We start from the raw sequence: 11689 nt of genomic DNA on the forward strand, positions 1-11689 counted from the left end.
AAACTGGCATTAGTGTGAAAAGTATCCTTCTCATCTCTGTGTGTGTACACATATATATATGTATACAAATGTAGAATTATTAGTTATGAAATTGCAGTCATATTATACATACTGTTTCATAACGGGCCTTTTTAACATGGCAAGAATGCCTGTCAAGTTCACAAACAGAAACTGAAGAAAACAGCACTTTTAATAACTATATAAGGTTCCACCATTTGGATGACTGTGGAGGATTTATTGATTTAAAAATCATTTAAATAAAGTTTAAGTAACATTTAAACGTATTCATTCTGAAATAATTTCGGGCTTACAAAAAATTGCACAAATAGTCCAAAGAACTCCCTTACACCCTTCCCCCAGCTTCCTTATATGATACTGATTCTCAGAATCACACTACAATGATCAAACAGGAAAGTAACACTGATTCATTACTATCAGTTAATTTATAGCCTCATTCAAAGTTCATTAACTGACCTATCAACATGCTTTTTCCAGACTAAGACCCGATTCAGGACCACGCAGCATCCAGCTGTCATGACTCCTTCGTCTCTCTTACTCTGGGGTAGCTCTTCAGTATCTCTTTGTCTTTCGTGACCTTAATACCATTGAAGAGCACTGGCCAGTCACTCTGTAGAACGTCCTTTGACTTGGCTTCGTCTGATGTTTATGACTAAATTAGAGTTGTGCATTTCTGGCAAGAAAACCAGAGAAGTACTGTTTCATCCTTCACGCACCTATCAGGAGACACATTAGGCCGACACATCCCGGCACTGGTGAGGCCCCATCCAACCACCTGGTTAAGGTGGCACCAGCCAGGCTTCCCCACTGTAAAGTTACCATCTTTTTCCTGTATCTTCTGGATACATACTTTGAGACTGTGTAAATATCCCATTTTCATCGCACTTTCATCCACTCATTTTAGCATCTCTGATGATTCCTGTGTCATCTGCCAAACGATAATGTCCTACAAGTACTCACTGGAATTCTAGTATAAGGAAGGGCTTTCCCTCGTCCCGCCTATTTATTCAATAATTCATTTATATCAGCTTGGACTCAACAGGTATTTGTTTTAGACTGTGGGCTGTAATCCAACGCCATCATTATTTGTTTTGTCATTCAAATAACAGGCAGGCTCAATATACACCTAATTCTGCATGTGTCGCAACTGAGGAAAAAGTAACCAACTAGCTCATCACCTGTTTGTGAACCCATCTCTCTTCCTATTTCTGATCTCACTGTTTCCTCTCAACTGAGAATAACCAGGGTGTATTTGTGAGGTTCTGGGCTGGGTTTGGAGATGACAACTATGCCCACGGAACATGGCAGTCACACAGCCTCCTAGGGGACCATTCCAAGGAACCCAGTTCTGGCCCCTCTGGCCCAGGCGCTAAGTGTGTTTCGCAACTAAAGATAGGTCCTAGGAAATACTAAATACAAGGTGGCCCAACCGTCACACCCGCTAATTGGGTACTTATTTTCACTTCTACTATTCATGACAAACCACTGTTTTCAATGCAATGTTCACCTTTCTCAGTCAGAAGAGCTTGGCCTCTGGAGCCAAGGAGAACGGAGGTGGAAACCCAGCTCCACAATCACTCCCCACAGGAAGTTATTTAACTTCCTCAAGCCTCCTTTTTTTGTTTCTTTTTTTTTTTTTAAATCGAGGTAATAATAGTAGTACCTTCCAACTCAGTGGGACTGGGGTAGTTAGAGAGTCAAGAAGACAACACAAGCAAAGCATTCGGCACGACGTCTGACACAGGGGGAGCATCTTACAAACATTCCCTGTTAGAACTACTAGGATGACTGTTACATTTGTTTGTATTTATTCTATTCCACTCTGAGCACGGTCTTCAGGTGCAACATGCTTATGTAATAAATGAACTAAAAAGAGGCAGGAAAACAAAGCTAACTGAAAAGATTCTTTTGGTCCCAATATTACTGCTTTGGTTCAGTTTGACGGCTTCTTATGCACTGTGAACAATAACAGGAAAACATACTTTCTTTTCTATTTTTTTCTTTTCTTTGGCCACACCACGCGGCTTGTAGGATCTTAGTTCCCCGACCGGGGATTGAACCCAGGCCCTCGGCAGTGAAAGCGCCAAGTCCTAACCACTGGACTGCCAGGGAATTCCCAGAAAAACACACTTTCTACTCACCTGTATTTTGGATTTCATTGCTTGAAGAGACTGGACCACAGGGATGCAATAGGCAAGAGTTTTACCTTTTAAAAAAGAACAAGAGCAATCAAAATCACAGAGCCTGTAGATGTCAGAAAACCAGAGACAGGAAACGAACCGGCACTGCTACCTTTGGGCCGTCCTGAAGTCTGGGGACAGGAACAGTGCACTCACATCCGGGTGGAAACGGAAGCCACCTGTCTGTCACAACTCCTAGCTCTGCTTTGTAAATTCAGTACTTCTAACAAACCTGCACCTTCAGCCCCTTTAACGTCTAACAAGGGAGACAATGAGACATTTCCGAGGTCACACAGAAGCTCAACTCAATGACTGTCCCTAGAAACTAGAAAACTCCCTCTCTGGGGTCACCTCAACCTCTCAAAGGGGTTTCCGTGGTGCTTTCGTGGTGAGAAGCCAGCCAGTCTGAAACCCCAGAGCTGGCCTCTAAAGATCAAGGAGAAACCAAGGATGGCAAAAACTTTGGGCTTCCACCCACCTGAAAGGTGGCTGAGCTGGGGGAGCAGAGAATAGCTGACCTGCCACTAAGAGCACAAGAGGGTCAGAAGAGCAAGTCCAGACTGTTCTGGAAGGCGCCAGAACGGTGTTCCGTGTTCTAGCAAAACAACTGGCATCCGATCAGCGTGTGCTCACAGCAAGGCTGTTTTAATACCAGAAGGAAATAGTCATCACCCACTGGAGTAAAGACAGGCAGCTCTGGCCACAGATGGTGGGACCAGGCAAAGCCCTGAGATGGGCTCTGAGAAATGATAGCAGACTTGACTCCTTCCTGATCATTCCTGATCACGGGCCCCACTGATCATCCCCTTCCTTTCAGGGCTCTAATCAGAAGCAAGCATGGCCGCCCCTCCCCCAAACCAAACAAAGCCGCCGCCACCACCACAGACACCTCACTACACAACCCACCACACGACCGTGGAGGAAGGGCAGAAATCAAATGACAACTGACCTGAGCCAGTCTGGGATCTCACGAGAGCATCTCTGCCTTCCAGCAACACAGGGATACTTTGCTTCTGAACGCTTGGGCCGCCCGAAAGAAAGAGCACATGATTATCTATAAAGCACCACCTGCCCATGCTTACACGCAGAGATGCGAGATACACAAAACACGATGACCGCAGGCTCTATCACCTGCCGCCTCAGAGGTTACCTAAACAGTCATGGGAAGGGCTGAGAAACCTCTGATGGTTAGAAGAATAAAACCTCAGTTAGATTTTTGGAACTTTTGGGGCTGCAAATGTTGAGGCAAGCCGGAGACTGGCCGTTCTACTGGACTACTTAAAAAGAAAAAAGGGACCGGCGTGATGACAAGCTGGAGCCACCACAAAAGCACACCACACACTCTCCTGCCTTCTGAACCAGGGAATATGAAACAATAAAACATTATGGAAAGATTCCCAAGCAGAAGAGTGAAAGGAAGCTTGTGAGCCACACAGACAGCCAGGAACTGCTGTCCGTTCTCTAGAAAACCAAATATGACTGCTACGGACACGGTAAGACGTGTGTCCACGTGTGTACTCAAAAACAAACAACTAAAACAGCAAAGTCCTACTGCACAGCACAGGGAACTATATTCGATATCCCATGATAAACCACAATGGAAAAGAGTATGAAAAAGAATATATATGTATAACTGAATCACTTTGCTGTACAGCAGAAATGAACACAACGTTGTAAATCAACTAGACTTCAATAAAATAAAATGAAAAGTCCAGAAGGGTATGGAAATCACTTACATTTGGTTGCTAAGACTGAACAAAAAAATAATAAAGGGGTTTCTTATTTTATTCTTTGATACTCTTATTAATGTTTACTTCTAAGTGAAAGGTGACTTATTAAAATGTACAGAAGCATACATACTCAAAGAGAGGGGGTCATCTCTGCCCCACACCTGTCACCACTCCATTTCTGTTTTCCAGGAGTTGTCACTAACATTTAAAAACTTTTTTCAGCATCCCATTATATCCAACTAAGTATTTACTCCTATCTTGTAGCTGACTCTGATTCTTACTACTAAGAAATGACAAGATAAATTCTGTATTCTAGACAAGATATTTTCAGGAAGCACAGACAACAGTGGGATCTTATGCGGACCATCTTCTGGACCAGAGATCTCTTACAGTTTAGAGCTGAGGGCAGAAGGGGACGGAGACCCAGTCCCTCCATCTCCCAGGTGGGGAAGCTGAGCAGCTACCCAGCCCTCGAGGGTCAATAATCTGGCCTGTCCTCTAATGCCAAGACACAAGTTTGCTGTCCTTCACAGACAATTCAGATTTCATCTGTTTATACCCACTCAAACCCTGAGAAAATCAAGACTGACCCAGAGCTCTTACCTGGTCATACTAGACATTTTAAAAACCGTATTTATTGTGGAAATCTAAGAGAAAAGACAAAAAACAAAACAAAACTTTTCTTTAACAAATTTTTTTTGGGACAAATATATTTAATGCAAATAAGGATGCAAAAAAGGGGAAAATACTGGGGTAAAAATGGATGACCACGATCAAATCAAGTTCCTCTAACCCAGTGGTTCTCATCTGGGGGTGGTTCTGAGCACTGCCTCCCCCGGACCTCCCAATGTCTGAAGAAATCGTTGGTTGTTACAACTGCGGGTGGGGATGCTACTGGCATTAAGTGAGTAGAGACACAGAATGCTGCCATACATCCTGCAACGCACGGGGCAGCCCCCGTGACGCAGAGTCCCCATCCCCAGGCATGCACGGTACCAAGGCTGGGAAACGCCACTCCAACCCGTAGGTGAGAAAGCAAGTATAGGTAACCCACCCGAAAGAAGGAGTAGGTAAGCTGTGACCATATGAGCCAAGGAAATCCAGACTCCCTAAAAGTGAATGTATGTTTCTCACCTTACTCATAAGTAAGGCTGGAACACTCATTCATGGTTTTTTTTTGTTGGTGTTTTTTTTTTTTTTTTTTTTGAGTGTCCATTTGTCTGTAGCAAATGCATGTTTAAAGAGCCCCTTCTTCCTTCAATTATTTATAACTCCCTTAACAGCAAGATGCCGGTTCAGTTCCCTCTCCTAGGGTCCCTATGACATCGGCCATCCAGAATAGCCCTGATGTCATTGTCTACCCAGTAATTATGAGGTGGATTTCAAGTTTGATGTGCGGAGTCTCAGTCCTGAAGTGCATGAGGTGAGGGAAGTCTTTAGAGCTCTTTAAAAAAAGAGGGGGAGTGGGGTGCGGACTGTGAACAGACTCCTAAGTTCACGTGAGTGGTCCTGGAAGAGCATCTTAGCAATCTGAGTTCAGCCGGGTAACCTGACGCAAAAATAACCATTCTTTGATTTTTTTTCTTCCTAGAACTGTCATTTCACAGACATTCTGAATGAACAGACCGAAAAAATCGACACACCAATAAAACATGGAGGGATACTTACTAGATGTGGGTGGAGGTCCAGGGCTTGAAAAGCATCTGAAGTGAACACTTTTTCTTGCACCTGCTTTACTACAGGTCTGCAAATGACGAACAAGACGCGGGCATCAGTTCCAAGAAACAAACAAAAAGGCAGAAGACACTTAATTCCTTTTATTCTCGAAGGGTGTCTACACATGGACATACCTGTGGAGTTCTGGAATCTCAGGGTTGTTTTTAAACAGGGATGAAGTCCTAATGCCCGGTTTCCGTTCCTGGTTTCCACCACTCGCACCAGCTGAAGACCTCTTGGGAGAAAACGTTTTCTGTGCCTTCCCCTTAAAAGTCCTTGGAGTTTCTTTAGCAGCAGTTTTCTTGGCCGGGAGAAATGATGTTTCACTCCTCCGTTTCGCTGGGGGAGCCTCACTGGACCCTTGGTATTTTCTTTTGGTGGCTGCTGCTTGCTGCATCGTTCCCAAAAGGAAAGAGCGACAAGAGATGCATTAGTCCATGAAAACAGACCTCAGAGTGAAGCCTGACTGCCCACAGAATTGCATCTCTCCCCGCAGAGATCATTACGCCCCATATGTCAAGCAACAGTTTAGGGTCTGCAATCAGATTCTTTGACTCAACCCTTTTTTTTTCCCCAAAAAGGAAAAAAAAAAAAAACCCAGAAACCTCAGCTGATCCATCTACTAGACCTCACCAATCATCTTAACCTTCAACTCCACCAAGATAATCAAGAAGGGAGAAACATTTTTCAGGCTGAATTTTAACAAATGGAGTCTGTTTGCAGGGAGGAGAGGACCCACCTTGTGAAGTGTGCAAGCTATGTCAATCCAAATCTCTAGGAATCCATGTACACGACAAGAACAAGAAAGAGGGGAAATGAATCTTTTCTCTTGCCACCAACAAAGCCCATCGGTGACTACATAAGCTGCATCCCAGCTTATGCCCAGGAAGCGGAAACCTTCATTACCGCTCTACCCCAGAGCGATTGGATCGCTGTCATTCTCTGCCCTCAAGCTGCTCCCCCAGATTCAGATGGCTTGGAGGCGATTCCTCCTCCCAGTTTCCATTCCAAATGAGAATTCAGCTCCATCCATCACCTCTATCACAATTACTTCCAACTCTCCTCGCCTTTCCATTCCCTGTCTGATCGCCGAGTACAGGCTACAACATGAGACATTTTCTTGCCTGTTGCTTCTCATTTCCATAACATGAATGTTGTTAAATGTAGGATGTCCAAACTTCCCCTAGGAGAAGTTCATCCAATTCCTCTATTTTCCTTGGCCTTCTCTTCCAATTTACATTACACATGAATATAAAAACATCCTGTGAGTAGCTAGGAATTGTTATTCTGGAGTTCTGGTTTCTCTTGGAATATGTTATTTTCTTCTTGGCTTGAAATCATGACTTCTGTGTACACATCAGGTTGCTTTAGCCATGACGGTCAGCTTTTTTTTTTTTTTTTTTTTTTTGCGGTACGTGGGCCTCTCACTGTTGCGGCCTCTCCCGTTGCAGAGCACAGGCTCCGGATGCCCAGGCTCAGCGGCCATGGCTCACGGGCCCAGCTGCTCCGCGGCATGTGGGATCCTCCCAGACCAGGGCACGAACCCGTGTCCCCTGCATCGGCAGGCGGACTCTCAACCACTGCGCCACCAGGGAAGCCCGACTGTCAGCTTTTGACTAGCCTAGCAATAACAATAGTTCTTTGTTCCTGGCAACCCTAAGGGCTCCTATAGCTAAGTAATTCGATACATACAACTTCAAATATTTAGTATTAATATTTAGTATTAATGAAGTAGGTACTGATCTGATTCATTTTACAAATTTTACAAATTTATTTTTACGAAGTCCCAAATTTTCAGACTAAAAAGAGTTGAAGTCAACTTTCAGGTCGGAATGAAATGTGCAGATCTTACCTGGTTTACAGACCCACAGGCTCTTGGAGCACAAAAAGGCCCAAAGGCCTCTCCCCCCAACGCATGTGTGGACTTCCCATCACCAGACCCCCTGACAGGTGTCCCTGCAGCTCCTGCCTGTACCTCCTCCTACTGTCCTCCATCCCATGAGGCAGCCCATTCTGTCCCCAACCAAGTTCTAGGGGCTGGGAAGCTGTTTCTGACATTCAGGCAAGACCTGTCTCCTAGAAGATCCGTCTACTAGTTTGCAGTTTGCTTTCTGCGGCAACTCTTGTATGTAACATTGCTTCATTCATCACAGCACTCCTCGTTTTCCTCCTTCTTTGGACTAAATATCCCAAACAGGACACAAACTTTAGATCCCTTACCATCCCAGTCACTCTTTATTCCCATGTCAACTTCTCTCTAAAGGCAAGTGTTCCGAATTAAGCACAGTATCAGGCAGGCTTTCCATTGCTCGGCTAAAACTGAAAATGTGTAATGAGAGCTACAAAGCCCTTTAGAATCTAACCTCGGCCCATCTCACCAGTCTCAGCTTTACCCTCTGCTGTCCTGGACTTCCTTAAATTCCTAGAATGTACCAAGCTCCTTCTCTCCTCAGGGCCTTTGCACATGTTACTCCTACACCCATGTCCCCAGCCCTCCCCTCATACTCATCCTTCAGATCTAGGGCTACCTGCTGCGTCCTCAGAAGAGCCTTTCCTGACCTCCTCTCTCCACCTGTCAAACCAGGGTGCCTGCTCTTGGCTCTCCTGGCACCCTTATTCTCCTTTGCAGCACTCAGTAAAATAATATAGCACATAATTCATTGTGTGATGTCTGTCTTCCCCATTAGATTGGAAGAAATGGACAAGCCTGTCCCAGGCTTGCACTGAATCCCCTGCACAGGACCACGTCTGGCACAAAGTAAGTGCTCAATAAATAATTGTAAGATTAATGAATAACACGTGATGGAATTATCCTTTTCCGTGATCTGGATCTATTCTATTTGTTAGTTACCCCGCACCCCACCAGCATCCACAACACATTCATTTAAAAAACTGGCCACCGGCAAGTAGCTTGGTTCTGAAGATACAAAGGTTAGACAAGCCCTTGAAGAAGTCACAGACTAGCGGAAGAGACAAAAGTGTAAAATCGCAAATCTAAACCTGTATTTGTACTACAGAAGAGGTACAGACAAAGGGTTATTTGGGCACAAAACATGAAGTAAGGGCTTCCCTGGTGGCGCAGTGGTAGAGAGTCCACCTGCCAGTGCAGGGAACACGGGTTCATGCCCCGGTCCGGGAAGATCCCACATGCCGCGGAGCGGCTGGGCCCGTGAGCCATGGCCACTGAGCCTGCGCGTCCAGAGCCTGTGCTCCGCAACGGGAGAGGCCACAACAGTGAGAGGCCTGCGTACCGCCAAAAAAAAAAAAAACATGAAGTAAGACTACCATGGCCCACAGCGAGGGGAAGGGAGGCAAAGATACAGGAATGCTTCATGAGGTAGCATTTGAGCAGAGAAGAGCAGGGACACATCTGGATCTTCTAAAAATAAGCAAGTGCCTGAGTCTGCTCCCCCACCTGCATAATGAGGGGATTATGGCAGGTGACCTCTAGGGTCCATCCCGCCCTACCAGTCTACATGCCATGTCTTTGATATTAATAAACATATTCAGTAGCTACTATACACCAGGGAGTATGCTAAATGCTTACATGAATGATGTCATCTGTCCATAGGGTACTGGCCTCATCCCATTTTAAGAAGAGAACACAGAGAAAGAGAAGTGAGGTAATCTGCCACAGGATCACTGAGGGATCAAGGCTTTGCCCAGACACTAGTTCCACGCCCTGGGTTCCTAACAACAATGCTACAACACCATCCAGTAAATGTATCCTGTTTGGTTAGAAAACATCATGTATAGTTTGATCCCAATTTTGTTCTGCTTGTTTTCCAGAAGGATATATACCACAATGTTACCCAGAGTTATCTCTGAGTATGACAATCATGGGTGGGTTTTGTTTTTTTTTTTAATCTACTTTCCAAATTTCCTACAATAAATTTGTATGTTTTTCTTTTCTTTTCTTTTTTAGAAAAAACATTCTGCATAGAATTAGATAGAGAATAATTTAAGCTGTCAAGGTCTTTCCAAGTCCAGTATATGAGCTACTCAACCCCAATTCAGGCTACTAGCAAATGTGATCGGCATATACATAATTCTCATTCAAGACATAAACAAAAATGTAGGTGCAGACAAGACCGCTGCAGACAGTTATCATCACCTGATGAACATCCTTTTGACACAGTGGTTCAAGCAATCATAAAACCAGATAGCTGACATTTATTTATTCAACTCACTCCACAAAGTGTTACTAAGTGCTTTCTATGTGTTAGTTACGAGGCATGTACATGGCACAAGCACCCTACTGACCTCCTGGTGTAGCAATTCTATTACCCAAAATGGAGTCAATATGACTTTTTTTTAAAAAATAATTGACATGTATTAAGTGCTCCTACGGGCCAGAAAACGTACAGAGTCTTTATGTATATTATTTCATTTAATCTTCATAATAGCCTTATATGAAGTAGAAATTATTGTTCTCATTTTATGGATACGAAAAGTGAGGATCAGAGAGGTGAAGTAATTTCTTCAAGGTCACAGAGCTAGCATGTTGCAAGGTCAAATCCCAGGTCTGTCCCACTCCAAATTCCACGTTCCCAATTGGCTCGCTGGTACTGATACTTCCCCGCCCCCTCGGCATAGATGCAGCTACAACATCACCCAGCTGAAAAGTCCTTACAAGCCTCTAAATCCTGAAGTTGATTATCACTAAAAAATCCAGACAATAACCCAGACAGTGGGTATAAGCTGATGTGAGCTTATATGAACTCAAGGAGTTTCAGCGTCACCACATTGGTTGAAAGGAACTGAACTGAACTTTGGCAATTTTTCAATGGCATTAAGTGATGCTTGTTCGAGAACCGCCCCCCGCCCCCCCCCACACTTTCCTTGGCACCAAACTGTAACCTTCCTGGTCATTAAGGCAACATGATTTCCCAACAGATTTCTGCCCTGCAGCCCTTCTCTTTCCTAGGAGCTAAGTCAACCATCTTAAACTAATTTTCAGCTCTGGCTTGGGTTAAATTTAAGGCATCTTTTTCTTTCTCACCTAATGAGGGGATTATATTGATGAGTTGTATTTTCTTTCCCCCCTTCACTGCACGTGGATGAAAATACACCCGTTTTGAAAACTCTTAAAAGAAATTTCTAGTCTCCAGTCCTCATTCCCGAAACAAACGACCCTTAGAGTCGAGGAAAGGGCGGCTGAAAAAAGTTCAGAGATGCTCTTGGTAAGTGACAAGCTGGGCCTCTCGCGCGAGCGTCAGTTCCTAAATCTCTCCGAGTGACAGTCTCAGATCCCTGCCTCCAACTAGCAGCCCGCGCCAGCCTCCCGCCCGTCTACAGCCGCTCCGCTCCCTCCAAGAACGTCTCCGCAGAATGGTGTCCCGGCCTCAGACACGTGTCGCTCAGCGACTCCTCCAGGAGCTGCCCGATATCTGACTTTCCCCTCTTAACTCCGCAAGTAATTCGAACCCCGACCGAGAGGCAAGGCGGTAGGTGCCGGCGCGCCGCGGCCCCGGGTGCGAACGAATCCGAAACCGGGTCAGAACTCACCCGCCTCGACTGGGCTGGGCGGGGTCTGGAGGACGTCGTGGGGACTGCGGCCCGGGACTCGGGAACATGGGGAAGCACTCCGTCGGCTGCTGCCATGCCGGCGGAAAAACGAGTCGAGACCTCGCGAACCGGGACCGCCACTCCGCTCCGACCCACGTGAGACGTGCGCGAGGACCCCGCGTAGCTGCCCGGCCGGGTCCTGCGCCCGCGCGCCTTCCGGGTCCCGAAGAGCTCGCGAACACACGGCCCCGCGCCTCTAGAGATCGAAGCCGCGGCCCCGGGGCCCCAGGGCGAGGCGGCGGCCCCGTTTGGCGTCCCTAGTGGCTTGGCCTATGGCAGGGGGTGTCAAGTCACACTCAACCCCACAGTTCATGCCGTGCAGTTCTTTGAATTCCTTTGAGAAACAAGAAGAGGCGTGCCCCATCGAACCAATGTTTCCTTCCTTTGCCGCCCGGTTACTGTTCCCTCAGCACCTTAGTTGCCCCGGGAGGTCCCTAAAAGGGCTTGGGGATTGGCCACGCCGCGGCGGGGGCTGAG

General features: G+C 45.9%; 1 protein-coding gene across 1 annotated transcript in view; it reads right to left on the reverse strand.

The window, feature by feature from the left end:
* Positions 1-11679, reverse strand: part of DDX31 (DEAD-box helicase 31) — a 73669-nt gene extending 61990 nt beyond the window's left edge. Inside the window, exons 1-6 of the mRNA XM_022578341.3 lie at positions 11153-11679; positions 5779-6035; positions 5597-5672; positions 4532-4575; positions 3148-3218; positions 2160-2224 (exon numbers count right to left, since the gene is read on the reverse strand). Of these exons, the coding sequence (XP_022434049.2) occupies positions 2160-2224; positions 3148-3218; positions 4532-4575; positions 5597-5672; positions 5779-6035; positions 11153-11248 (609 nt within the window). The 5' untranslated portion in view covers positions 11249-11679. The remainder of the gene's footprint in view (positions 1-2159; positions 2225-3147; positions 3219-4531; positions 4576-5596; positions 5673-5778; positions 6036-11152) is intronic.
* Positions 11680-11689: the final 10 nt, after the last annotated feature.

This window comes from Delphinapterus leucas, chromosome 6 (assembly GCF_059928025.1).
Source record: "Delphinapterus leucas isolate spDelLeu-1000000601 "Yukka" chromosome 6, BTC_Dleu_Yukka2, whole genome shotgun sequence".
In the NCBI taxonomy this organism is placed as follows: domain Eukaryota; kingdom Metazoa; phylum Chordata; class Mammalia; order Artiodactyla; family Monodontidae; genus Delphinapterus; species Delphinapterus leucas.